At 45.2% G+C, this 26,452-nt stretch overlaps 1 protein-coding gene across 2 annotated transcripts in view; it reads left to right on the top strand.

Annotated features, from left to right (window-relative positions):
* Positions 1-26,452, top strand: part of FGFRL1 (fibroblast growth factor receptor like 1) — a 154,709-nt gene that overhangs the window by 1,030 nt on the left and 127,227 nt on the right. The window contains exons 1-2 of one of the 2 annotated variants that reach the window (XM_054172341.1): positions 2-218; positions 611-720. In XM_054172341.1, the coding sequence (XP_054028316.1) occupies positions 660-720 (61 nt within the window). In that variant the 5' untranslated portion in view covers positions 2-218; positions 611-659. Of the gene's footprint in view, position 1; positions 219-610; positions 721-26,452 lie in introns of those variants that run through there. The other variant, XM_054172339.1, reaches the window with a different exon arrangement.

The following is a 26,452-nucleotide window of genomic DNA, read 5'->3' as shown; positions in this document are numbered from 1 at the left end:
TTCAAGAATCTGGATAATTAAGTGCGGTTTTGCTTTGGGACGCACCTCTGGAGCATTCGGAAACAAGTGGGGCTTGCAGTGGGAGGGCGCAGAGGAAAGGGAAAATCAGCGCTGCTCAGAGGACTTGTGGAGCGTAGGAAGGCGCGGACCCAGAGCAGCGCTCGTCTGAGGGGCACTGAAGCAGCAACACAAAGTTCTCTGAGCTGCTGATGGGAGAGGTAACATTCCCCCTCCCCCTTCCCCATGTTCCTCCACAAATTGTTAACCTGAAGTCTTGTTTTATGGCCACTTGCTAGAGTTTTGTTTGCCTTCTAGACTGGTTCTCTACAGGATACCAAACAATTATGCATTAACTGTAAACTTAGAGGAGCTTTTTGGCCTCAGTGGGTTCTTGATTTATATCAGGCTAAAGCAGAGAGAAGGGCAAAGTTTTACTTGCTGAGTGCCAAGGAATGAATTATAAGTACATTGCTCTTTTATTTGCTACTCCTGCTCTTAAGTCTTTGCAATAGGTTTTAAAACTCTGTAAAGTTTTGGGTTGTTTGGGATTTTTTTTGTTTTCCCCCAGAGTAGTTATTTTGTTCTCTTTTTCCTCCCCCCCTGCCTCCAGGTCTGAGAGGACAGCAGCCTGTGGGATACGGAGGGATCTGTCTTTCAAGATGGAATTGCAGCTGACGCTCCTTTTCGCAGGGATAATTGCGTTTTCTGACTCGGCGAGAGGTAAGCAGCGTGCGTGCTGCCGAGGCTCTGTGACTCGCACCCTTCCCTCTGCTCCGCTGGACTCCTGCTCCACAACCCCCCCCTCTGCCCTCAGAGGGACCCCGCAGGGGGTTTGCTGTCAGTGAGGACTCGTGCCTGGCACGTTGCTTATCTGCGCGGTAGTGCAGGCTTGTGTCCGCATATTGTACTTACCTGCATCTCTTGGGGCCATTGGTTTGGATGGACGGAGTGTGGTTGCCCCAGGTTTACTGGGATCTCATAGACACAGGTGGGCTTGCAGGGGCTTTTCTCATGCATGTGTAAAAGTGCACAGTTTTAAAGAAAAGCAACTACAGTCCTCTGTGGATCAGAAGCAGCTCTCCTCTTCTATACTACATCCAGCCCCATATATTCCTGCTAGCAAACTAAACAAACACCTTCATTAACTTCCTGGGTGACAGACAAATGGCAGTTCCCAACAGTGAGAGCATGTTCTAATGCTGGGCAGCAGTTGATCAGATTTCAATAAATGGGTTATCCTACCAGAGTCAAATTGAAATATGTTCACCTGAGAGTGACAAGGAGGGTGAAGAAAAGAAGTTTCTCTATGAGAAGGTGCTTTAAGCAAAGCTCTGGGATCAGAGCAGAAGGAGCAGTGGCTCCACTCCTGCCTGTGCTGTACCTCGGTGGGTGCTATGCTTGGAAAGCCTGAATGAGAAACTGTGCTTTCAGCTCCCCTGGCTCTGGTCACAAAGGAAGGGCTGCATTGTTCCAGGACAGTGTGGGTATGGCTTTAGGATGCAGATTTCTCCATCTGCAATTCCCAACAGTATCAGAGTTGCATGAACTGTTGAAAGACCCTTAAATCACCCAGTGCCATGGAGTGGCAAATAAAAAGGTTTAAACTCTTCCTTTACCTGGGCTGCAACTTGCCAAAAGTAAACCTTGTGAGTGAGCGTATGAAAGGAGAAGATGAGTGTTATTGTAAAGACCCCAGATTTGGTTACTGTGTTGCTTTATTTTCATTCTTGGCATTGACTCCCAAGCAAATATTTTGTGTAGGCAAAAGCGCTATAATATGTTTTGGCTGGAAACTGAATGAAAAAGAAAACAGTGTATAGGCTCTAAGTGCGGCAAGCCTGAACTCCAGGCAAGGTTTACAATGGAGACTCAGTTTAAGTTGTAGGCAATGGGCAGCAGTGTGTGAATTAAGATGACCTCATGGATGTTCTGTGTATTATTGCAATGGACCTGAGAAGTTGGTGGAGTTCTGGAAAAGATCTGAAGTGGGCAGGAGAAGACAAAAAGATTTTTGTCTCTGTTGTGAGCCAAGTGTTGTCTACTGTACTGGCTGACCCTGTTTAAACGTGGTTTGCGCTTGTCTTGCCTGTACTCTTTATTTTTTTTGTCCCTGGAAAATGAAGTGCTGAGGACTGTTGTCATGTGAGCAACAAACTCACCAGTGGTAACTTCAGGATGTAATTGGTTTTGCTGTAGGAAGGTCTTTTCTATGTGACTTTGTCAGGATCATGTTGATAATTGGGTTATTTGGACTCCTTTCAGAGCTGGAAAATCCATTCTGCAAAGGGATGGAGAGGTGGTCCTGGCTATTTAAAATGGCATAGAAATAGAGTTTCAAAACCAAGGCCTAAGTCATTAAAAATGTCATTCATTCACGTGTTGATATCAAGACCAGAGATGGTGAAGAAGAAAAAGATGTCATTGCTGTGGGGGAAAAAAAAAAAGGGAAATAGACAAACCCCTAACCTTTAAATCCCGCTTTGCACCTCTCGAGTTTGAGAGTATTCTTGATAGCAGAGGACACAGGTGAAAGACCAACTTGTAAGTGAACAGAGGTGAGATGCTCTCCAGCACGTTGCAACTTTGTGGTGTTGAATATCTCATTATTGGGAGTTTATACTGAGATAATTTCAGATGCTTGGAAAAATGTAGCTGGTTGTGAAGGTGCCTGGGGATTTTTTCTGAATGTGTCACTTGGTGGGTTCTGCCACTGGAGATGTATAAATGTTACCTGTTTCAGGGTTTATAGACAATCCTTTGACTAAATCTCAGCCTGAGGTCAGGAGGCTTTACTCTGGAGGAAGAAGGGCTCTTTGTTTTGGCCAAACAGCATTTAATATCTGTATCCTGATTGCAGATTAGATGTGTGTGTGGCCCAAAGTGTGCCAACACCTCCTAATCTGAGGTGTCACAAGTTAAATAGGTGGTTGCTGGACTGCAAATAAGTAAGGTGACTGAGGAGGCTCTCTGTGAAAGTGCTGGTCTTTCTACTCAGATTAGGCAAAAGCATCTTATGCTGGTATTAGGTTGTTGATTTGGAGCTGGGTGATTGTGTGCCTGTTTCCAGGGGAGGGCTGTGCCTAGTGCGTTTGCACAAGGGGGCAGAGTTAAGTTGCCCACGCGCTCCGGCTTTGATATTTCCTGACAGTCGGGTGCTCGGCTGCAATCTTGCATTAAATGTTTTGTTGTATTATTTATGCATCTTTATTTAGGTGATGCCTTTTAAGGCGAAGGGGTGACTGATTGGGCTAATGTGGTGGCTTCCCACCCAGCAAATGGGGACACCTTTCCAGTTTTGGAGCTGTGTCCGTTGGCTCTGTCCCTTCGTGTTACCCAATGCGTCACTTTGCTGATCTACAAAACAGAAGGGATCTTACCAAACTAAGATTAAGCCTTAAGAAAGGGGCAGTACCTACACAAAGCAGAGAGCAGGTCTGATTTTAGAGGTCCAGGTGCAGAACTTGCTGTCTGGAGGGATGAAAGATGAGGTAGCTCTGGCTAAATTTGAACCAATGTTTTCAGGGCCAAAATTTAAGGGCACTTGTTTATACCTGTAAATGCACTGCAATTACCCTTTCAGAATCACTCAGTGACCAATCTTGTTCCAGGCTAAGGCTCCTGGAGGGAGCCTGTACCAAGAAAGTCATTCTTGGGAGCTACTTTGGTTAACATCCAAGTCCCTTTTCTTCATGGGGGGTGAAGACAAGAACTTCTGTGTGCACAAATTCCCCTGGTTGAGAACAAAGCCTCTGTGCAGTGTTTTTGTAAGAGGGACTGTGCATCCCAGCTGATGGCCAATGTGTAGGGCAGCAGCTTCAGCCCAATTGCCAGTTGCACCAATACCTGGATAACAATGCAGGTCTAATGGCTCATCCCTTGTGTCGCTCCAGTTCTGTTCTTTCCAAGCAGTCCCATACTAGGCATAAATGTCCTCAATGTCCTCCCTTGGCCCTCCTCTGCAGGGATGAATGCCATCTTGGGTCACTAACCTTTGGTGACTACGTCCAGCAGCAATGTAGCTCCTACCAGTCCACACCTCGGGTCAGACACAGGTAATACAATCTGACATTTTCCTGCCTGTGTTATCTCAGTGACACACAATGCAATATTTGTTCCAAATCTGTCAAGTTGCCATTGTATTCACGTTGGTGACCGTATATGGTAACATTGGGATGTGCCTGGCTTGGGCCCGTGGCTTAAACAAGATTTTATATGATATGTTTAAAAGTTTTTGGTAAGAGCAAGAACAACCCTCCTGTTAGTGAGTAAACTGATATTCTGCTGGAGACTAATTAGTGTGGATGTTGATTTCATTTTCGGTGCATTGCATAGTGAGGGGAAGAATGGGACCTGAACTGCTTTCTGCTCTGGCGCTTCTCTGTGCAACGCTTTGCTTGCAAGCCTGGTTGATGCCCGCTTTACAAGGAGTTTTTGCTGATGGGGCCAACTCAAAATTCAGCTGTTTTGTGTGGAAATAATATTCTGTGCCATTTTTGTTCCTCTGACTGTTGGAGAAAAAGGAACAGGACGCTAGAAGGTTTCTTTTTATTTCTTGGGAGATGAGTTCTTTCTGATGAACGTATTTACCCTTCGGTAACTTTGGGGTTTATAAGAGTGAGTGGTAGCTGACATGGTGAAGATAAATAATGGTAATGCAAGAGTGATGCTTGTTGGCTTCTGCTTTGCTCCTTTATTCTTGTTGAATGGCTGTTACTGTATAATAACAACGAGTTTCTCTCTTGTGAAAGCGAAGCATGTTCAGATCTCGCCTCCTGGTTCACATTTTGCATAGTTGCTGCACATCTTCTGGTTAAGTTTGGGGCATTTTGTGGATTGTGCTCTTGCTGAGCTTGTTCACAGATAATCTGGCAGCTTGACTTGTACCTGGAGTCAATGTGACAATCGAAGAAAATGCTGGCTATTTGTTTAAACCCTGGTTCCTCCCTTCTTCTCAGGCTGTCAGCTGCTTTAAATTGTGGCTGAGTTTAAACATCAAATGCAGCATGCGTCATACTGGAAAATGAGAGTTGAATTTATATATGCATATATAATTTTTTTTTAAGGAATATTACAAAACTCTTAAAACTGCTCAAATATAATTAGATTTTCCTTGAAATTTTTATAACTTCGTTTTCCAAGTCCATATGTTTCTTTGACCTTCCTTAAAAGACACAAGCAGCAAATTAAAAGGCATCTTTCCTGTGCTGGACTTGTACGCAGAAGAGGCTGGAATCCAAAGTCTGAGACTTAGCCACAGAAGAAACTTTCAAGTGCCATGAGGTGGTGCTTGAGAAATTACAGGAACATTATGATTTCAGGAAAAAGTCACTCAAAAGCAAACAAGGAACCAAAGCAAAATTGACATGCTAGCAAGTAGGACCCCACTTTTCAAGGTCTGGGGCTGCTGCCACTTTTTTATTAGCTAACAATCGAGCTTGCCCTCAGACGTGAATTGGCTGATAGGGAGCGTCAGCTCTGACTCATCCGATAGTTCGGTTTTGAGCGGCTGGTACATCTGGGTCCAGAATATTCGCTATGGAATGGTGTGAATGCAGTAAAAGATGGTCACCCTGTGGCTGTGCATTTTGGGATTAGTTATTGGAAGATACAAAAATTTCCATTGAAGGTGGAAGATAAAGAATAGAATAAACCAGGTTGGAAGAGACCTTCAAGATCATGGCGTCCAACCTATCATCCAACACCACCTAATCAACCAAACCATGCAACCAAGCACCCTATCAAGTCTCCTCCTAAACACCTCCAATGATGGTGACTCCACCACCTCCCCGGGCAGCCCATTCCAATGGGCAATCACTCTCTCTGTGTAGAATTTCTTCCTAAACCTCCCCTGGTGCAGCTTGAGACTGTGTCTGAGGTCCTCTTGTGCCTTGTTTGAATTAACAACTAACAAACAAAACCAACAACCAACCAACCCAAACCCTACAAACCCAAATAGAACAGCCTTTAGTCATAGCTTTATTCAGTGGGAGTAGAACCAGTGCAGCTTTCTGATGTTTTCCTGGGATGTGAAACCCTTCTATCTGCAGTGACTTGTGAAGTGAAGCTGTTCAGAAGGGCTGTCCGAGGGTATCCCAGCACTACAGGAGTCGCTGGAAATGTCCTTTGTCCCTGCCTTTCATTAACCTGCTCGTTTTGTCTTCTTGCAAGGCATTTGTCTTCCTGTGTTTTCTGGTGAGCTGCTCAAGCTGAAATGCATTTGGTCTTCTTTTGAACATCCAGTCTCGATTTCTATTCCTTATCTTGTTTTCTGTAATCAGCCTTGACATGGAGCTTTCTCTGATAGTGTTGCCTGCACATGTATTTGTGTTGACATGTCCTGATCTTTTGCACCACAATGGAACAGCTTTGGTCATATAAGGGACTTTTTGTAAGAGTGGAGCCGGTGTGAATGTAGAAGTTGCAAAGACCACAGCTGCAAGCCTATTGAGTCTGGGGCTCTTTTTTAGCAGCTGTGGTAATAAGATAAAAGAAAAATGTTCTTGCAAGTAAGTTTGAATAATCTGATCCTGCTGCCCTGACGTCGTATGACACACGTAGATGCAGCCCATGCCAGTTTTGACAGGTTAGGACCTGATTCACAAGCTGTGAGTATTGGTGCCATGACTCCTGCTCAGTCCCATGGGCTTTGGCTCTATCCCTGAAGGATGATTTACACAGATTATCTGTGGTATCAGCCTCTGCATGGATCCCTCCTACATGACAGCAGAAGAGATGTGGGCTAAGTGTAGTATTTTGGATCCTGACATTCACCTGCTCCACCACAGAACTTGGACTCAGGATTTTTTTTATTCCAGGAACACATTTCTGCCTGCTGCAAGCTCTGGCTGGTGGCTGGAGCATGTGCTGCCAGGGCTGAAAGCCTGAACTTTGGGTCCTCACAGTGATGTTTGTCCCCAAAGACAGGGTGCCACTCTGCAGGCACTGCTGGTACGTGTGGAGGGGCTGAAGGCTGGCCTGAGTGTTGTTTCACAAGTTAACATACACTGCTTGCTGCTGAATCAGTTCACATCTCTGGATTTTTTCCCCTCTTCTGAGTCAAATAAACACAGGCTGCGTGAAGTTTGGTTGCCTGCCCTGATTACACAGTCTCCCCATTGTATCACAGTAGGAACACAGGATCCAGTAGTGCTGAGAATAACCTAACAGTTTTATTTTGTCTCAGTCACTCCAATTTTCAGGGGGAAATTCAGCCAATAACTCTGGGCTACTCCTGCCATTAAATGTTCAAACTTAACACTGAGCTTCGCTATGGGAAGGGAAATGTAAATTGGGAAAAGAGGCTTCTCAGAGCAGGTTAATGTTTCTCAGGACCGCTGCACCTCTGTTCTCAGCCCCTCTACAAGCAGCCTGATGGGGCCCAAAATAATTTCTCCTGATGTCTGGTAAATTCCATGAAAGATTTGCACAATCTTGGGTGTCCTGTCAAGTGATTGAGAAGTGAGTAATGCAAGAGGTGGCATACCCTATGTTCCACTTGGGTGGTGTTGGCTTTGGTGGGTATTTTAGGAACTGTCAGTGTTTGTGCATGTTAGATAAAAACATGGCCCTGGCAGAGAACTGCAGAAATGGGGGCTTCATTTGTGTGATAGGCATTTTTTTAACTTTCATATGGCCCTTGCTAGATCTGCTCATACATGGCCAGTGAACTCAGGATTTCAGAGTGTGGTGCTGGCTTTGTGCAGATGCTCCGTGGCAGTTGTGTGCTTGCTAGCTCTGCCCAGAACAAGCTATTCAGGAGGGGGTAAAAGTTGGGGAACATGGAGGGAAATGTAAGCGTCAGCCATCCTCTAAGAGAAAATGTAGGCTGGATTAGTGTACTGCTGCTCTTGAGAACTGGTGCAGCTGTGGATTTAAATCTTCCTTTTTCTAGGCAGAAGTGGACAGGGTGAGGCTGAAATCCCAGAAGAGGGGGTGAACCCCAAAAGAGGGAGGAGGACAGTTTCTAAGGTCTACCAACCTCCCAAACTGTTGGAGTTAGGCTGCTGCAAATGCTGGATTGCTGTGGTTTATTTCCCCCCTTTTTGGCCTTTTTTCTTCTTTAATAGCAGATCTGTGTGAGTTGTTGTAACTGAGGAAGCTGTTTTTCTCAGCAGTTTTTCACCTAAACAGATCTGTTAACACTGGTTAAGCAATGACAAGTGTCTGACAAGTTCCAGGTGTATGAACTGTATGTCAAGGATGGAAGGATTAATGAATAACAGGGTAAACCTCTGGACATTGCGGAGTATCTCCCCAGGGATACTGAAGGCTCTCTGGGGAAGGAATAGTGCTTGCTTGGCATCAACCAGTTGATGTAGAACTGGACCTAAAACTCTTTCAGAGTGTGAATATCATTCTGGGAGAGGGTGCTGTGAGCCATCACACTCACTTTCTGGGTGGGTCAAAATCTTTTGTGTTCTTCTGCAGATTAACACAATCTTTTGGTGGCAATCACAGTGTTTCTTTACCCAGACAAGTAATGTTATGAAGTGCTTAATGTATTTTTGGGCACTTTAAAGTGGGAGGGAGAAGAGTTGCTACCTCAGCCAGCAGAGATCAGACTCTGTGCTCTAATAAGTCATTTAATATTTTAATATTCAGGGTTGGATATTGCTCTCCATTATAAAGGTGATAGTCCCTTTAGGATCAGTGAGATGTGGCTGAGTAGGATTTGAATTCATAATCTTACCAAAGAGCAGAAATTGAGGCCTCATATAAGGAGGCTGTGTTTCAGTTCTGTACAGTGTGGCACCAAGCCATGGGAAGGTTCATTGTGATCTGCAACAGTTAACATAAAACTAGATTAACAGATGAGAGCTGATGAATATCTTTCCTCCTCCTGATATTCACAGCCAATCAGAAGTGCAGTGTTGCTGGCGTCAGTTTTGTTAAGGGCTAATGAGAGTGGAGCTTTAAACTTAATCATAGCCAGGGTAGCTGTTTACCTTTCCTTGGCAGGTTTGATTGACAAGGAATTGTAAACCTGTTAGGAATTGGCTGTCTAAAGCTACTTCCCCTAACTGCTAGATTTGTTATCTGAAAACGTTTGCCACTGCTCTCAGCACACAGCTGTTATTTCTGGCATACAAAGAGACAGAAAGGAGTGATAGAGGCTGGTCAGAGCATTTTGCTCAGGGGCTGAGAAAGCATAAGGTTTGGATGGGTCAGCATTTTATCTAGACCAGAGCAAGATTGTTCTTGTGTCCCTATGTTAGAATGCTTTTCCTGGTTGCACAAACAGAGGGAGGACATGGGATTGCTTCTCTGGAGGAGAAGAGGCTGAGGGGAGACCTCACTGCTCTCTACAGCTACCCGAAAGGATGTTGTAGTGAAGTGGGGGTTGGTCTGTTCTCGCTAGTATCAAGTGATAGAATGAGAGGAAATGGCCTCAAATTGTGCCAGGAGAGGATTAAACTGCATATTAGAAAAAATCTCTTTACTGAAATGTTGGTCAGGCATTGGAACAGGCTGAGCAAGGGGGTGGTTGAGTCACTGTCCCCGGAGATGTTAGAAAAATGTGTAAATATGGCACTCCAGGACATGGTTTAATGGCCACAGTGGTATTAAGATGATGTTTGGACTCACTGATCTTAAAGGTCTTTTCCAATTGAAACAATTTTATGCTTCTATTTGGGGAATTTCAAAGCAGTGTTTTGTGGTAGTGATGTAGACAGGATTAATCTTGGCATTGGAAGTTCAGTTTGAAACACCAGAGTAGTCCTTCTTTGCGTTGTAAGTAGCCTTAGGATATTCCATTTGAAGCTTGCTAATTTCCTAGCAGGAAAAGGAACACCACCTCTCAGTGCTCAACCAGTCTTAAAGTGGAGTCTCCATCTCTGGAACCATTCAAAACCTACCTGGATGCTGTCTTGTGCAACCTGCTCCAGGTGAACCTGCTCTGGCAGGGGAGTTGGGCTAGATGGTCTCCAGAGGCTCCTGTCCAACCTCTATCATTCAGTGGTTCTGTGAAGCTCAGTCTGAGACTCTTCTCCCCATGAATACACCTCTTGGGAGAAGAATTGTAGATTCACAGGGATGGGAGTCTGTCTCTTTTCCTGTGTTTTACTACTGATGCCAAGGAAGAAAACAGTGAGGTGCTACTCCAAAGCAAAAGTAGTCACAGCAATAGACCTGTGTAATTAGAACAATTATTGCTGTTTATTGAGAGTTTCCATTGGAGAAAGCAAAAAAGGGGATCCAAAAAGTGCTGCTCGGCGTAGGCAGCATTCTTCTTCCAGATAGCATCAGGAGAAAAAGCTTGTCTTTCTGTAGACCACAGACTAGCTAAGTGGAGTTCGAGGCTTATTTTCCTTTTATCCGAGCAAATCCAATAAATCCAGTAAATTCTTTCAGTGTGGTCTTCCAAGAGGTTTTCAACTTCGCCTGACTTGCAGATTGAGGGCTGTTGTAGACTAGGGGTCAAGCAAGTTAATTCCCAGAACAGTATGCTGCCCTGTTTTCAAACTGTGCTAATCAGGGTTTTGAGTCCAAGCACGGCAGTTTGCTTAGTGAAATTATTTTCCTGTTAGAAAACTACAAATAGGCTCTGACTGTTCACGTTGGCTTCAGTCACCGGAGCAGTCCAATCACATGCGGAGCAAAGCCCCTGGGGATGGACTTGCTGTGGGTCAGAGCACTAGTGGGGGCTCGTTTCCCAGTGTCCAAGATTGAACTCGTGAAAACAGGCTGAAACCTTATAGAAGGGAAGGGAGAAATTGTTACAGTCGCATCTACACCTCCGGGAGGATGGAGGGAGGGCTGCGTGGAGCCCATCTGAGCTCTACCGGGGAATGTCCTTTCCCAAAGGAGGCATTTGATGGAGTTACTTGGTTACCCTCTCCCCCTCACCTTTTTGTAATTGACTCTTGTTTACTTTTTCCTCCTCCTTTCCCAAAGTTTATTACCACTGTTTAGGCAGAGGAAATGAATTAACATAATTTACTGGTTTGTAGAGCAGGACACATTCCCAGCATGTCCGTATAGACACGCAGGCAGTCGCCCTCCCCGCGCCGTGCAGAGGAGAGTGTTTACAGAGTCTGGGCCCATTTAGGGAGAACAATACCCTGATTATGGAGGGCAGCCTTCTATTCCCAGAAACCAGAAGGAACCATTTGCTTCAAGCCCCTTGAAGGTACAGGCAGCGTGAGCTGCAGGAATGGGGAATAAATCTGTTGTGGACACAAACCAGCAGCATTGTTCTCTGCGGAAGTTGATTTAGGGTGAGAAATGGGCTCGGGACAGACCAAGTGCCAAGCTTTAGATGCACCAGCATGCAGAGAGATGTGGTGACTTCCAGTTCAATTTCCAATTAATAGCTGTGACACTCTGGGGGAATTATTTGGTGCTTTCTGAGCTGGCAAGGTCTGGAAAGGTTGGGTTAGGGAGGAGGATGGCAACTGAGCCTCCGAGTGTTTTTGAATGGGCTGAGCTGAGCGGAAAGGTGCTGTTACGTACAAAATGCTGGTCATTTCTAATTGCAGTCGTGCACCTGTGCCTGGTAGATAATGCTGGAGCCATGTCATATGGAGCATTTGCTTCACATGATGTTGGGAAAGGTCAAGCATGTGATTTCGGTGCTGCTAAGTTGGGTCATTAGTGGCACAAATAGGACCCCCCCCTTCCACCGCCTGACCGCAGTTGCTTGGATCCTGGCAGTAAATGCTTCTCAGGTGTGATCTCATGGCAACTGAAGATGACTGAACTTGACCTTATTACCATCCCGTCCTTGCCCTGCTCTGCTCCCAGCCTTGTAACTCCTTTGTGCCAACGTGAGAGCTTTTCTGATCTTGCTGTTGGGTGTTTTGAAGAAGTGACTTGATCGGGAAGCCAACCTGGAAAAAAAATGTGATGGACTAAATTGTTAGAGGAGCATGGCCTGAGCTCTTGGGATAGCACAGCATGACCACAGGCAGCAGGTCCTTTCCGTTGCCACTTATGGCAGCAAACGTCAGTACTTTGGAGGACTGAGCGTTTATGTGGCCATCCATAAAGTGACCCTTTAGGAATGTAAAATGCAGCAAGGTCCACACTGCAAAATGTAGCAGTGCCTGAGGCAGTGAATGTGAAGACTGGAAAAATTAGATTTGGATCCTGGGTCCTCACTCAGTGGATCCCATTGGTAAAAGTATATTACATTGATAGAAACTTCTCCTCCAGAAGTGGTTTGGGTTGTTCTGGGCAGGCAGTAATTACTCCTCATTAACTTTTGCTCTTGGTTCAGCTCAGTCAGAGGGTAGCACATTGCTGACCTTGCTGCAGTGGGAAATTCCAGCATCACACTTTATCACAACAATTTTCTGTTTGTTTCAGTGTTCCCATGAAATTTGAAGTACTTTATAGGGAAATGGGAATCTTCCTTCCTCTGTCTTCTGATTTATTTAGTTGTTTCTTCTGAGGAGCTGGGAAATGGCAGGTAAATGCTGCCAGCATTTGGTGACCCTCCTACGCATTGCCTGCTGCAAGGAGGGAGCTGCTCAGGTAGGAGCACGGTTGGCAGCGAAGATGGGCTGCAACCAGCACTGATGGTGATGGAGGTCCCCCTGGTCCAGACACAGTGTGCATTTACCCTGGTGTCAAGGTGAATGTGGGTGTCACCCAGGCCTTAGAGATAGCCAGGTCCCCCCAACCCTGGCTTCATCTCTGTGAATTTCTGACTATTGACACTGCTTCAGGGAGCTGCAGAGAAAAGAGCTTGTGCACAATCCTCCCTGTGGGTGAAAATATTTTTCAAGGGCAACAGACACAGTAGGTAAGCAGGGAAAGCTGCAGGGCTGCATTAACAATGCTTTTAGGGGTTTTATGGAGGGGGGAAATGTTTTTGGTGACCTATGAGATGTGCTGGGTGAATTCTGTCCTGGGATGTTTGACACATGTCTGATGGGATGAACTGTGACCCTGCACCCCAGACAAACTGTGGCTTTTGTTTGCCTATTGATCCTTCCTTTTGTAGAGAGGGGAGGATGCTGGTGCACGTCCCAGTACAAAGATGAAGGCTGCTGGGGTTACTCTGTGTTGGAGGACTACAGTGGTAGGGAAATCAGAACTTGGCACTAAATAATTATAACTTCACCAAGGCAGTACAGATGTATTCTTGAAGAATACCCTTTAAAATCTGCCAAATCTTGGGTCTGGATGATGCAAGAGGGGCAAGCACTGATTCCCATGCTGCCATAGGGACTGCAATATGGGTAACAAGAAGAGGGCAACAAGAGGCCATCCCCATGTCTGAGCTGCTGCAGTGGCTTTCTGCTGCTGGTCTAAGGGTGTGCGGTGAGCTGTGGAAAAATGTGAATCTTGGCAACAGTCCCTGATTCAAAATATCTGGGAAACACTGACCTGGGAGGTTGAAAATACATCTTGGGGGCTTCATTCTCCAGAAGGAAAAACAGTGTCAAACTTCCACTGAGGAAAGTGTTTGAAAGAAAAGAAATGTGCAGTGTAGGATTGAAAGGGAACAGCTTACTTCTCAGACACTAACTGAAACACCAGAGGGGCAAGCCTGGATAAATTTGAATAGCCTCTTGATTTGGATGTTTGTGCTCTTGCAGACTTCTCCTTTGTACCCCTGCAAGAGTAATGCAGGTGCTATAATCTATGCAAAAAAAACCCCACCCAACCAGCAAACCCCAAAATTTGTCTGAGGGAGATGAAAAATGCGTCCAAGTAATTGAATGAGTGTTGTGCTTGAAGTATTCCAGCCTTCAAACTGGAGCAGGGCATGCTGTCTGTGGCATGTATTGGAGAATATTTATCTACAAGACAGAGACATTAAGGCCGAACTGGAGGAGGACTGCAATGTCTAAAATATTAAATGTTGCCCTGGGAGAGCAGGTCAGCAAATAACCAAAGAGTTTTGGTTGATCAGCTTAAGGCAAAGTTGTCATTGCAGCTAGTGTGATCAATTTATTATTATATTATTAGTATTGGGGTCAGTGCTAAGAAGTCCTTATTGTACCAAAGCCTTCTTGTTGTGCTAAGGGTTGTCAAACCCTGAAGAAGTGACAGGCAGCTACAGTCTTAAATGCAAGTTACTAGCAGCAGCTAGTAGCAACTTTGGGAAGCCAGAGCCATTGGGCAGCTGAGTTTGATTTCACCTGCATAAACCCGAGAAAGGTGAGATCACGTATTTGCCTACAGCACCCTGTGCAAAGCAGACCTTGCCCCGATAAGGATTTCTTGCTGCTGCTGTGATACGGGCCCACAGAGCTGATAATCTTCTGCCCAGACCCTGGGCAAGTGCCCAAGGTGAAACAGGTGCAAAGGTATCGTTTGTGCAGGGGCTGAAGGGCTTGTGCTGCACACCCAGCATGGTTTGGATGTGAGTCACAAGCCTGGTTGTCCCCTCTCTGCTGGATACAAACATCATTGCTGACTGTAGGGAGAGCTGGGCATTACACTCTGGTTATTTTATGGAAACAACAGACAAAAGTCCTCAAATGGGGGGGGGGAAAACCCCAACCCACATGGAGCTTTTTCAAGCATTATAATCATTGTTTATTATCTTCATCATAGTGTTTTCAATGTACGTTAACAAGATCTTCTAAGGGCTGTACCATTAACAGGCTGAGGCAGCTGGGATTGTTTAGCCTGGAGAAGAGGAGGCTCAGGGGAGACCTTATTGCTCTCTACAACTACCTGAAGGGAGGTTGTAGCCAGGTGGGGGTTGGTCTCTTCTCCCAGGCAACCAGCACCAGAACAAGAGGACACAGTCTCAAGCTGTGCCAGGGGAAGTTTAGGCTGGAGGTGAGGAGAAAGTTCTTCACTGAGAGAGTCGTTTGCCACTGGAATGGGCTGCCCAGGGAGGTGGTGGAGTCACCATCCCTGGAGGTGTTCAAGAGGTGATTGGATGTGGCACTTGGTGCCATGGTTTAGTCATGAGGTCTGTGGTGACAGGTTGGACTTGATGATCTCTTCCAACCTTGGTGATTCTGTGATATCCCACTGGAGCCCACCAGAGGTTTCTGTTCCCTTCTGGAAAAGCACAAAGAAAAGCCCACCTTACATCTGGGGGAGGGAAGGAAAGTTGACAAAAGCAAATTTTTACACTAGCAGAGAAAAGGAGGTTCTTCCAAAACATTTTGTTTTGCTTGGAAAGGTTTGTGGTGGCTGTTGAAAGGGCATTTCAGCGGTAAAGGGCCAAGCAGCCCTAGGCAGAAGCAACACCCTCAATTGAGAGAGATTTTTTTTTTTTCAAACAGCAGTACTGTTAAGAAGTAATTAAAGTCAAATAAAACAAGGAAAATAGTTGTATGACACATCTATTTGAATTCATCCTGCTTTGAATCCACTGAAAGCCATGTGGCAGGGCACTGGAGACGCGCAAGGGGAGGTACGAACCCGAGTGTTGCAACACGCTTTCGCAACTGCAGATCTCAGACACCATCTCTACCGAGTGCTTAAGCACATACTTACATTTATTTATGCAAACACTTGCTGAGGACCCTCTTAACGCAGGGTGCTATGCTTAATTGAAATATGGAGGACTGAGGCATAGGCTGAAGTGGTGGCAACTATTTCAGGAGGATTCTGAGACCAGGTGGTTCTTTAAAATGATTTTTCTGGGCTCATGGAAATTAGTAACTAGCTCAACTTTCAGTTGCAAAAAACCCCCCCAAAACCAGAAACCCAAACCAAAACTAACCCACTAGATTTCAGCCTTGATGATTTTTGAAGGATATGTTGAAAATGTGAGTTGCTTTCATCAGCCTTATTGGCTGGCTTCGACATCAGAAGGGAAACAAAGCAAGCTTTCCATGACTCCTCCAAACCAGTCCTGTTTTTCTGGAGTCTGCTCTTTGATTTTTGGGTACTGGAGGGGTAGTGTCCCTAGGAGTGCTGTTGTGTGGGAGCCTGAGACTGGTCGTACACCCTCCACACTTGCGGTTCCCTTTGCTTCATCTCTCTGCCTCCCCTGCAGTGTTTTATTGGGCAAAACCTGAGAAGAAAAGAACAAGCACATTTTTGGGGTCCAGCTGAATTGTTTCAGTTTTTGCTAACTGTTGAGGAAGGTTTCTGAGGACTCTCCAGGGAAGAAAGGATCGAGTCAGAGGTAGAGAGCTGCTCGCCCTATACTGGAGGCGTTTATAACGCCAGGGCACCTCCCTGGGGAGTGTCTGTCTGTCAGTCCTTAGCTCTGGGGCTGACAAGGGGCAGAGGGCCTCGCCCCACCTGTTCCCTCTGTCAAGTTACAAATGAGACGCTGAAAAGCAGCCCTTGGCCTTGAGACAGCTCTGCTGTCTCTAGCTCCTTCTACCCATCAATTAGTGTCAAGCAAAGGTGTTTTATAACCATTTTATAACTTCTTCAGGAGTGGGACCCTCACACCTTTGTGAAGGGAAAGTCCAACTCCCATGCAAGGCTGCCAAAATCTGTACGTGGCAAGTTAGGAGTGAGAGCAACCAAGACCTTTGCTGTTCATGGAGAAAGTGCTCCTTAACATGCAACTTCTTCCATGGAGAGTTTATCTGAAAAAGATGGGTTTGTTTCAAGTGAGGTTGGGAAAAAAGGCATCTTCATCCTTCCTCCTCAGGTACTGAACACAAGTTTCAGTCATGGTCTTCTTTCATCTCTGATGCGCTTTGAAACCTGGTACCAAGGACTGGTGGCTTTGCCTGGACTCCATCCATCCCTCCTGAGAGCAAGAGGCATTTCGAGTAATTGTTCCCCCTTGTGGCTCTTGGCCTGAGGAATGGGTGTGAGGTGTGAGAGTGAAATAGGACAGAATAATTAAAATCATGCACAGCAGCATATTTCCTCACAGAGAGCCACGAGATGATGGCAGAGGCTTTGAGGCCATCTCTTACTCATTCATCCTCTCCTCTTGTATCAACTTCCAGCAATTTGGCTGAGTGTTTGCTTAGGAACCAGCTTCCACCCAAAGGCTACTGAATTTTTCTTAAACGCTGTTTTCCGTCAGAGCTGATAAGGTGGCAGCCAGTCTGCAAAGATAACACAGGACATTAAGGCTTCTTGGGTTTGTCTTTATTTGCACTTTTCAGTGAGTATTTGACACATGCTGAGAGCTATCTGCAGACGCTGTGTTTAGTGGGTTGTCCGTGTCTGTCCCTGTCTCATAGCCCCCTCTCCAAAAAACTTTTTAGGGTGATTTGGAAGGGGGGAAGAGGTGCTAATGTAGCTGATGAGTGAGTGATGTTTTCCTAAGGGAGAGGGGAAGATGGGCAGCTGGGGCTGGATGCTGAGGACAGCTCTGGGCCCTGCTCTTCTAATACTTCCAGCTGGAAAATACTACCCCCAAGCAAGGTGTAAAGGGGATGAGGAGAAACAGAGTTGCCTGAAATGCTCAGTCCCTGGCAAAAATGTATCATGGTGTAGGAAGGGTTGTGATTTATCTACTTTGCAGTGTTTCACCATGGCTGGAGCTATGAGAACAAACACCAAGTCCTATTTTGAAGCGTCAATGTATTTTAGAGGGCATGCTTTGACTGAGATTCACCCTGTTGCCTGGAGGAACATGTATCATGCAGGCAACTCATGCAGAGGGTCAGGAGCAGTATTGGAACCCATATTTGTGTTATGTACATCTGCCCAGCAAATCTTTTATGCTCTGTAGTGCAACCTGTCACATGTGAAAATAATTTCCAACATGCATTCACTCACAGAGTAGTGTTCTTCACACCAGAAATCCATAACAGTAGGAGAAACCACCACCAGATGTCTATAGGAAACTGGCACGTCCTGCCTGGCGATGACAGAATATTTCAGTGTATTTATGAAGTGCTCATGTCTTTCAAAATACAGAAATCCAGTCAATATCAATAGAACCATTCATCAGACAGTTTGCCTTATTTTTTTGTTTAATACTTTATTATTATTTTATTTATTTTTAGCAGCAGAGCATTTTTCGTTACTTGATTCAGTACAAAAAAACAACCCCACCTAACCCTTTCCCCTACCCTTTTGTTGTGGCTGTAATTTTCTCCCCCCCCCACTCCCAGCTTCACCGAACTCTTCATTTTAGAGGACCATCTCTGATTGAAAAAATGAAATTAAATCCTTGAATCTCATGCAACTTTGGCTATGTACTTCTGCATCAGGCCTTTTTGCTTGAGAGAGAACTGTTCACAAAGCTGAAAGAGCAATTTCCACTCTTGGAGTAGGTTGAGCAGCATTTTCAAGTTCTCATAGTAAGATGCCCCTCATTTGGGTCATTATCACACAAAGGGACTCACATTTGGATCACATTAAGAGTTGGATTTGGATCAGAACAGATGTGCTGGAGGGTGCAGGAGCCCCAGCATGGCTGCTGGCTGAAGTGTGAAGCCCATTAGAAATTGTGCCCTAAAGATAGTTCAGTTCTGTTCCAAACTTCCTGTGTTAACAGCTGAATTGAGCCTCCCCAGTGCCTCAGTGTCAAGGTTTTTGCTCATATACTTGATGTAGACATTGGAGGGTTTTCAGAATTAAAACATGCAGAGATGTCCACAGTGCTTGGTCAGAAGGTGCTGTTGGAAGCCAGGGATGCATACCTGGCAGTACAGAAATTGAAGGCTTTTACTTAGGGGCTGTTGTGTGTTATGGTGACAGATGAGGAGCTGCACAGAAGCAGCGGCGAGCAGGGCTGCTCGCCGTTGGAACACAATTACTAATCTGTGCAATCTACAAATCGGGTTAATTGAGTTTGCTCAGGCTGCTGCTCACATCATTGCTAAGCACAGTAGCTTGAAGGCAACGGGAGTCTGGCCTCCCAATCTTTGCTGTGTATTTGTTTTTTGCAGAAAATGCCTTTGATATATGTAAGTTATATTTCTGTGCATTACAAATGATAGATGCCTCCCCCGTAGCCTGTGACAGCCTTCCCTGGAGACAGACAGTCTGTGTTGTTTTAACGAGATGAGGAAAGATTAACGGGAAATGTTTTGCTAGTGTTTGCAGAGACTTTGAGCAAAAGGGAAAGGTTTGCATTGAGGATTTAGTGAGAATGAAAAAAAAAAAACATTTCTGAAAACTGCTGCCTGCACTTAGAACCATTAAGGTTGGAAAAGATCTCTGAGGTTGTGAGTCCAACCGTAACCCAACTGCCATGACCACTAAACTATATCCTCAAGTGCCACATTTACACACTTCTTGAACACCTCTGGGGGTGACAAGTCCACCACCTCCCTGGGCAGCTTGTTCCAATGCCTGACTACTCTCAGTAATAAAGAAGTTTTACCTAGTGTCTGATCTGAACCTTCCCTGGCAGAACTTGAGCCCAATTCCTTTGGTCCTATTGCTAGTTACTCTGGAGAAGAGACCAACACCAGCCTCACTTCAGCCTCCTTTCAGGCAGTTGTAAAGTTTTCCCTTTAGCCTTCTCTTATTCAGACTAAACAACCCCAGCTCTCTCAGCCTCTAATCATATGCCATGCCTTCCAAACCCCTCACCAGCACCTCGTTGCTCTTCTCTGAATGTGCTCCAGGATCTCAATGCCTTTGCTATACTGTGGCACCCAGAACTGAACACAGTACTTAAGCTGTGGCCTCATCAGGGCCAAGTACAGGGGCACCATCAATGCCCTATTCCTGCTGAATGCAGGATGCCAGGATGCCATTGGCTTTCTTGGCCACCTGGGCACACTGCTGGCTCATGTTCCACTGGCAGTTTACCAGCACCCTCAGATCCTTTTCCACTGGGCTACTTTCCAGCCACTCTGCCCCAAGCCTGAATGGCCCCCAACTCCTGGGTGCTGGTGTCAAAGGACACATCACAGTCTACACTGGACAAACATCTGAGGACAGACCTGTAGTACCTTTTGTCCACTGTCAGTAAAATCGCTGTGTTTAGGAGCTTCGCCCACAGGCTAATTGCTCCTAAGGGTTTAATATTAGATGTATTTGAGGGAAGGATTTGTTTTCCTACCTCCTGGTGATCAGTTTGTACCCTGGAGTGGGAAGGATTAAAAGCTCTTGGGGCTTTCTCATCACCCTGCAGGGAATTAGCATTCTAAGCAAGGGGAGCTCAAAGGGGAGCTCAAAGCTACAACCTTGAGTGGTGTTTTCTTTGTGAAGAGTGGGTGGGATGCACAGAAAATCAGTCAATCAGATCTAGGCAGTTCTGCTTGCTGCAAAAATGTCTCACTGACTGTGGAAACAGACATTTTGGTAAAATTTTAAGCATCCTAGCAGGGGGATTGTAGCTGGATCCAGGAAGAGGAGTTGTGGGTGGCAGATAAGGAGCTGGAAGCAAAACTCTCTCTGAGTCAGGGCCGATAAGGCTGGTGATGCGTGCAGAGGATTTGGTGGCCTTCACCAGGGCTAGATACTGGGTTGATACCGCAACTCCTGCTTCGTGGGAAGCAGAAAAGGTGGACATGACGAGTCTGAGTCCCACTGCCATGGAAGGGAACATCAAGTCATGGCAGCAGTTGGAAAATCGACCAACGGGAAGTGCTCTGTGCAGAGCCCTGATGGTCCCTCTAACAGCTCATCTGGCATTTGCTATGCTGCAGACTTGATATGGTCTGTTATTGAACATGTCCTCGTGTAAATCAGGAATGGCTTCTTTGAAGTGGAAAGGAGAAGCTAATTTAAAGTCAGTAAACATGAATTCACCCTCAGGCTTCAGTGAGTGTTGGAAGGATTGATATGTGAACCAGCCCATTTCCTTACACAGGCAAAACTTTTCCTTATTACATGAAATTCAGCTCATTGCAGAAGGCTCAGGTACCACCAAACCCTTCTCTTAAGGGCTTGTGTGGGAGGCCAAAGGTCTGTAGACATTATGCTGCCTGTCTGCACACAGAGAAGTGTCATGGTAAATGAATCCATTACTTAGGACTGTTGATTTAACACCCTTCTTCTCCCACTGGAAGAAGCTTCCTTCCAGGTCCTAAATCCGTGTTATCTTCAGCTACCTCAGTGTAATTGGGGATTAAGGGATGGGAGACAGTGTTAGTGCTGCTTTTCTGTGTTTCTGGAATGTGAAGGAAGAGGCTGGAGGTGAGAGATTTCTCTTATGTACAGTTTATTGGTGTGTCTTTGGTAGAGTTTTATTGCTTTGCTAGAAGATGTTGAGCTGTATGATTTATTAACGCTGCCTCGGAGACTGTATTAATGATTATTTCACATTCCATGGGAGCTTAGTGAGTCCTGCCCATGGGAAGGTCAGAATGAAGGGGCATTTGACATAGTACTGCTTTACTTACAACAACAACTGATAACAAGCCTAGAAAATAAGTAAGTCTCTTTGACTGCAGGGTGCATTATCGTGCTGCAGATACCACCACAGCCTTCCAGAGAGAACTGTTGACCCTTTGCTGATCGCTAAGAAAGCGCCGTGGCAGATCTGCATGCACTCACACACTTGGAAGTGCTTTTCCTTGCTGAGGAACAGCCATCCCAACATCAGCAGCTATTCCTGGTGATTGCAGTACCATCTGCTAACTGTGTGGGATCAGGGAGTTTGGTTGGGAATGACCAGGCTCCCATGACATGAAAAAGAGCCTGTAAACATTTGTTTTTCTTTTATCAGGGGTATCTTCTAGTAAAAAGTTGCCATGGCCCACTTGGTGCCTTCTGGAATGATGGGTCAAGTTCCCAAGCCAGGGCTGGGGTTAGTCTCAGATTTGTACCTGAAGTATTTTGTGGGTGCTTGGTTTTTGTTTGGGGGTTTTTGTTTGTTTGTGGGGATTTTTTTGTGTCTGTTTGTGTTTGGTTTTGGTTTTTTAAAACTATTTCTGCTGCACAGTTCAGAGTTCTCTGGAAAAAAACCCACCAGTGTTTTTGACTGCCACTCTTACATTGCTGCAGCAGCTGCAGCTCTAAGAAATTCAGTAATGATTGCAACTCTCTTCATAATAAATCAAAGCATCTACTGGGCAGAGAACTTAATTTAGGATGATTGCCATCCAGCATGGTAGACTAGTTCCCTAGTCTTCATTTGGCCTTGCAGATTTGGTTAGGCTGGCTTGGAATGACAGGCTGCCCATGGCAACATCTGTATAGGTAGAGATAAGACAGCATTCACACCCTCTGCTGGCTCTCCTCAGCTTCCAAAGCAGATTTTATAATGTTTTGTTAATTTTTCACAGGCTACTACTGGCCAAGCAGATACATTCCTTGTCTGTTATTCATGGGCAGAAATGCTTGATTAGGGCTCCTCTTCCTGGAAACATCAGTGAAGCTCATGCCCAGGATCCTATTTTGCAGATAAGGTTAAGAGCATTGAAATCTGCATGCTTCTGGCAGTGCTTTTGACTGGCTTAGGGTGGTAATTGCAGAGAGGCCGTTTTTGAGGATGATGAGACATTTTTCAGGAGCTTTCCCATATCACTGGTCGAGCACCATGTGCTAGTGAATGTTGGGAGCAGAGAGCTCACCTGGCTGGGATGGGTCTTTTCATTTCGCACTGTTTCTTTGGCTGGCAGTGGCTGTGAGGGTTGCTGCTGCAAAGGCAATGAGTCACTTGTCTGAAGCTGTGAAGAGAGGTTTTGCTGTGTTCCTGTTGATATTAAACATGAAGCTGTGATGTTGGTGGTTTCCTTTTCTCTCACTTTCAGTGTATTTGGTTTTCATATCGGGGAGGTCAGGAATTCATGTTTGCTGCCTTTGAGGAGAAAGGGATCGTGTGAGTCTTTAGCTCCTTTTGGCTGCCTGTCCCTGCTGAAGCACTGCAGAGCCTATCAGCTGGGGATATTTTGAGCTGCTGCTGTTGTGGGGAACCTGCCTGAGCTTTCAGCCTCACAGATCTATTTTCCTTCACTTATCTTTATTAAAGTCACTGACCAGTGTAACCCTGGAGAGCCACTAGGCTTTATTTCATGGCATTACCATTTGAAGGAGGCAAAGATCAACGTGTACCATTAGAGTGGGTGGACTTTCCTGCCTGGCAGAGATGGGAACTTCATCCATTTAGTCTCTTATGGGGGCACAAACTTGTGTTTGATTAACCCCATTCTAGCATCTCTATATATTGTTATTTCCTTGCAAACAAATAAAGGATAGAGGTGAGCCTCCACCATCTGGTAGCATCCTTTTAATAACCAGAAAACCAATTTTCCCAGCTTTTTCTTGGCAAATCTCATGAACTTTATTCCAGTGGGATTTTACTTCTTTAAGAGTCTTAATTAGCAAAATGCTGAAATGAATCCTCTGGTGTAGGACTGGCTCATGAGAAAGCTGTTTCTCCTGCTCCCCAGTGATGTGATTGACTTCCTCTGTTTCACACCCCACAGGTAAACTTCCTGCAGATGGAGTAGTCGCTTGGGGACATAGATGTGCACATTTAAATGAAAAGATAAACCCCAACTATTGTCTCCTAAGGGCTTCTGTTAGCAGTTGTTTCTGCAAAAAAGCTGCAGCAGCAGATCTCACTCTCCAAGTAAAATCTGACCCCCAATGTGCACATCTCTACCTGACATCAGTGGCACTCCACAGTTCCTCCATCATTTTCACTTCTGTTGGATCTGTAATTAAAAAAGCAAACCCATCCCATCCTTACCCCCCACAGACATCATATATGGGACTGGCTCTATGGTGGATGTAAATCCAGCTTTTTAAAGCAGAAAATGTATCTTAGATGGAAAGTAATGTAATAGCCACGCTCTTTGAAGGAAAACATCAGCCCCTTTTGCCCTCATGGTTCTGGAAGGGATTTTATCTTGTGCAAAATGCATTTCCCCCTCAGCCCTCACCTGGAGCTCTAAGTCTGCTTTTGTTAGATTGGTGTGATGCAGCTAAAAGTCCTGGAAACCTAATTTATTCAAAGTGTTCTGCACACATGTAAATGGGTGAAGCTGAGTGACAGCTGAGTTCAAGTATCTCTTTCTTCTGCATAACAAGACACTTTTGATGAATCTTTCAGTCACTGGCTTTGTTCCTCAGAGGGGTGAAAAGAACTTGCAGGCAGGGTGGGAAGGTGCTTCTGGTGCGTGTTGTGTGTCTACACAGGAGCAGATTTGTGCATGCAGAGTGCAGCAGCACCTCTCCCCACGCATCCATCCCTGTTGTGTTGGAAGGTGTACGTGGCACACAAATCTGGGCACATCCTTGACATAAGGAGAGCTGCTGTGGCTGCGTGCTTGGGCATGCTGTCTGTGTGCCTGGTCCTTTGTAAAGCTCCAAGAGGCTGTATGTCTGCCTTTAACCGTGTGAAATAACAGTCCCCAAAAGGATCTTGGTATTTGTGTATTAAATTCCAAGCACACAGCAAATTTAGCTGAATTTTCTGCTGCTTAAGCACTACTCTTTCCTCCTCCATGCAAGGCCTTGAATTAGCTAATTAAAATCTAGTGGAGAGAGGCAACAGCCTGCAATGTAGTGAACTCACCAGATTTCTGAGGTCATTGCTGGTACAGAGTTCCCTCGCTCTGTCCCATGAAAAGATTTTTAAGTATTCATTGGAAATCTCCCATGGATTTAACTTCTTCCTTTGTTTTGCTTTGCAGTAAAAGGTTGATTGAAAGTGGCTGTGGCAGCAGTAATGCCTGGCTGAGTTTGGAGAAAACAAGCTCTAGACCCATTTAGACGTTTCATTTGAAAGCAGCTTTCATTATCTCCTATTAGGGACTGTGGTTAGTAAGTAGCAGGGTGAATGTGTGTGTGTGTGTGTAGTCATCCATCATGACTTCTTTATCAATTTTATTTTTCAGGAGAGGTGGGATGATTATTTTATATAGGTAATTAAAGTCTGGTAACCCCAAATCCAGTTTTCTAGGGATAAATTTTGATGAAAGACCCTCGCAGCATTAAGCCAGTTGATTCCAGAGTTGCAGTACCCTTTATTTTCTTTAAATACTGGGTTGTATTCTAGCCATTCAGCTTTTTGAATTTCTTCTTCACCCCACAAAAGGAATCTGAAGAAAATTTGGGGTCTTTTTTTCTCCTCTTACATTTTTTTTTTTTGGGGGGGGGGGGGGAGGGACAAAGTTTTTCAGACTAGAATTCCATGCTGGAATTTAAGGTGTTAACCTGATCAAAGCTGCCTCATGTTTTATTCCACATCTTGTTTTCTGAACCTCGGTTAACACAGATGACACTTGGAGGGGAGGAGTGGCTCTGTTGGGGCCCCAGCAGCGCAGCACCGCTGGCTTCAGTGGTACTGGATGAAGATTTTGAGTTTGCCCCAGCAAAAGTGGAGTAAATCAGTGCATGAAACAGGGCACAGGGCTGGAAATGTTTTGCCTGTTAGCACAGAGCAGGTAGGGCTCATGGAGGCAGTACTGGCTTCTGCAGCACTTGCCTAGCAGGGAGTTGGCATGAGGGAAATTCTGCCTTAGCAGCTCTTGCCTGAAGCGTGCTGTCTGTGCTGGAATAAAGAACTATTTGTCAGCAGAGGCCGTTTCATATTAAAAAAAATTGGTGTTTTCAGGTGAGTTTCATTTTGGAGGCCCTTCTCTCCCCACTGCTGCTGGCTTGCTGCTGCCTTCTCACACTGGGTCAATTGAGCTCCTAACACAACTGAAAAAACTAATGCAACAAAACGTTACCACATCAGTGCCTAGGGAGTGAACACACTCTGAGGACAGGAAAGAATCTGTTCAGGATTTTTTGTGCTTTAGCTTTGCTTTGGATTTAGGTCTCTCCAAGTTCATAGCTGAATCCAAATGCCTTCCTGATGCTGATGGGCGCTGGTTGGTTTAATCTTTGCAATTTGAGCCTGAGTTTGGAAAAGCACAGGGTTAGGTCTTCGAATTCTTCATGGAAGTGAGAGGTCTGATTCTGTTGTGCCTTGTGCTTTCTATTTTTGGTGGGCTAATGATAGGAAAATGCTACTTGCTCTTAAGATTGATAGGACTAAACAGCTCCTAAAAATACCTGTTTTGTGAGGATTTTCCCTGACTGCTGGAGGAACATCAGAAAGACTCTGTGCTGGGACAAGAGCAGAGAGTCTGCAGTGAGGACCATCAAAGTGTGTGGGGGAAACATGGTCAGTCTGTACTCCACTTTTACAGTCTGTCCAGTGTTTCAGCCCATTGTGCTCTCTTTGTGAGTTGTTGTTGCCATGAGCAAAGAAGGTGAAGTTGGGGATTATAATATAGATGTTATATAGATGGTAGATTCACCTCAAGCAATGCTTCCAGGACAAGATATAAGCAGGTGAAGACCTTTATTATGTGATACAGCAAAGTTATATACTCTATCAGCAGGCACATGTGTCACATCTTAATTGGTCATTTTCTACTGGCATGTGTGTAATTAAGGCATACAATAGGTTAAAATAACAAAAGAATATTTTAACACACCCAACCAAATTCTCCCTAGTTGCTCTCCTTCAGTTACAAAGTGTTTACATTCCCCTCAGAGTCAAAGACAAAACATAGCTTTCTCTAATTTGAGCAAAGGCAAATCTTCCCTGTAGCCTTCCAAACCCGTCCGTAAACAACCTCTTCCCACAGTTGGGACCATATTAGGCCTTGTTCAAAACTCACACAAAGATTCCTCGAGTTGGAGGCTACCTCTGAAATGGGTAAGAATTGCAACACACTGGATGAAGTGGGGAGCACTGAGAAGGGGT

The sequence above is a fragment of the Dryobates pubescens genome, chromosome 23 (genome assembly GCF_014839835.1).
Source record: "Dryobates pubescens isolate bDryPub1 chromosome 23, bDryPub1.pri, whole genome shotgun sequence".
NCBI classification, from domain to species: domain Eukaryota; kingdom Metazoa; phylum Chordata; class Aves; order Piciformes; family Picidae; genus Dryobates; species Dryobates pubescens.
Note: the sequence above shows the minus strand (reverse complement) of the source record. Positions and strands in the feature narration are given on the sequence as shown.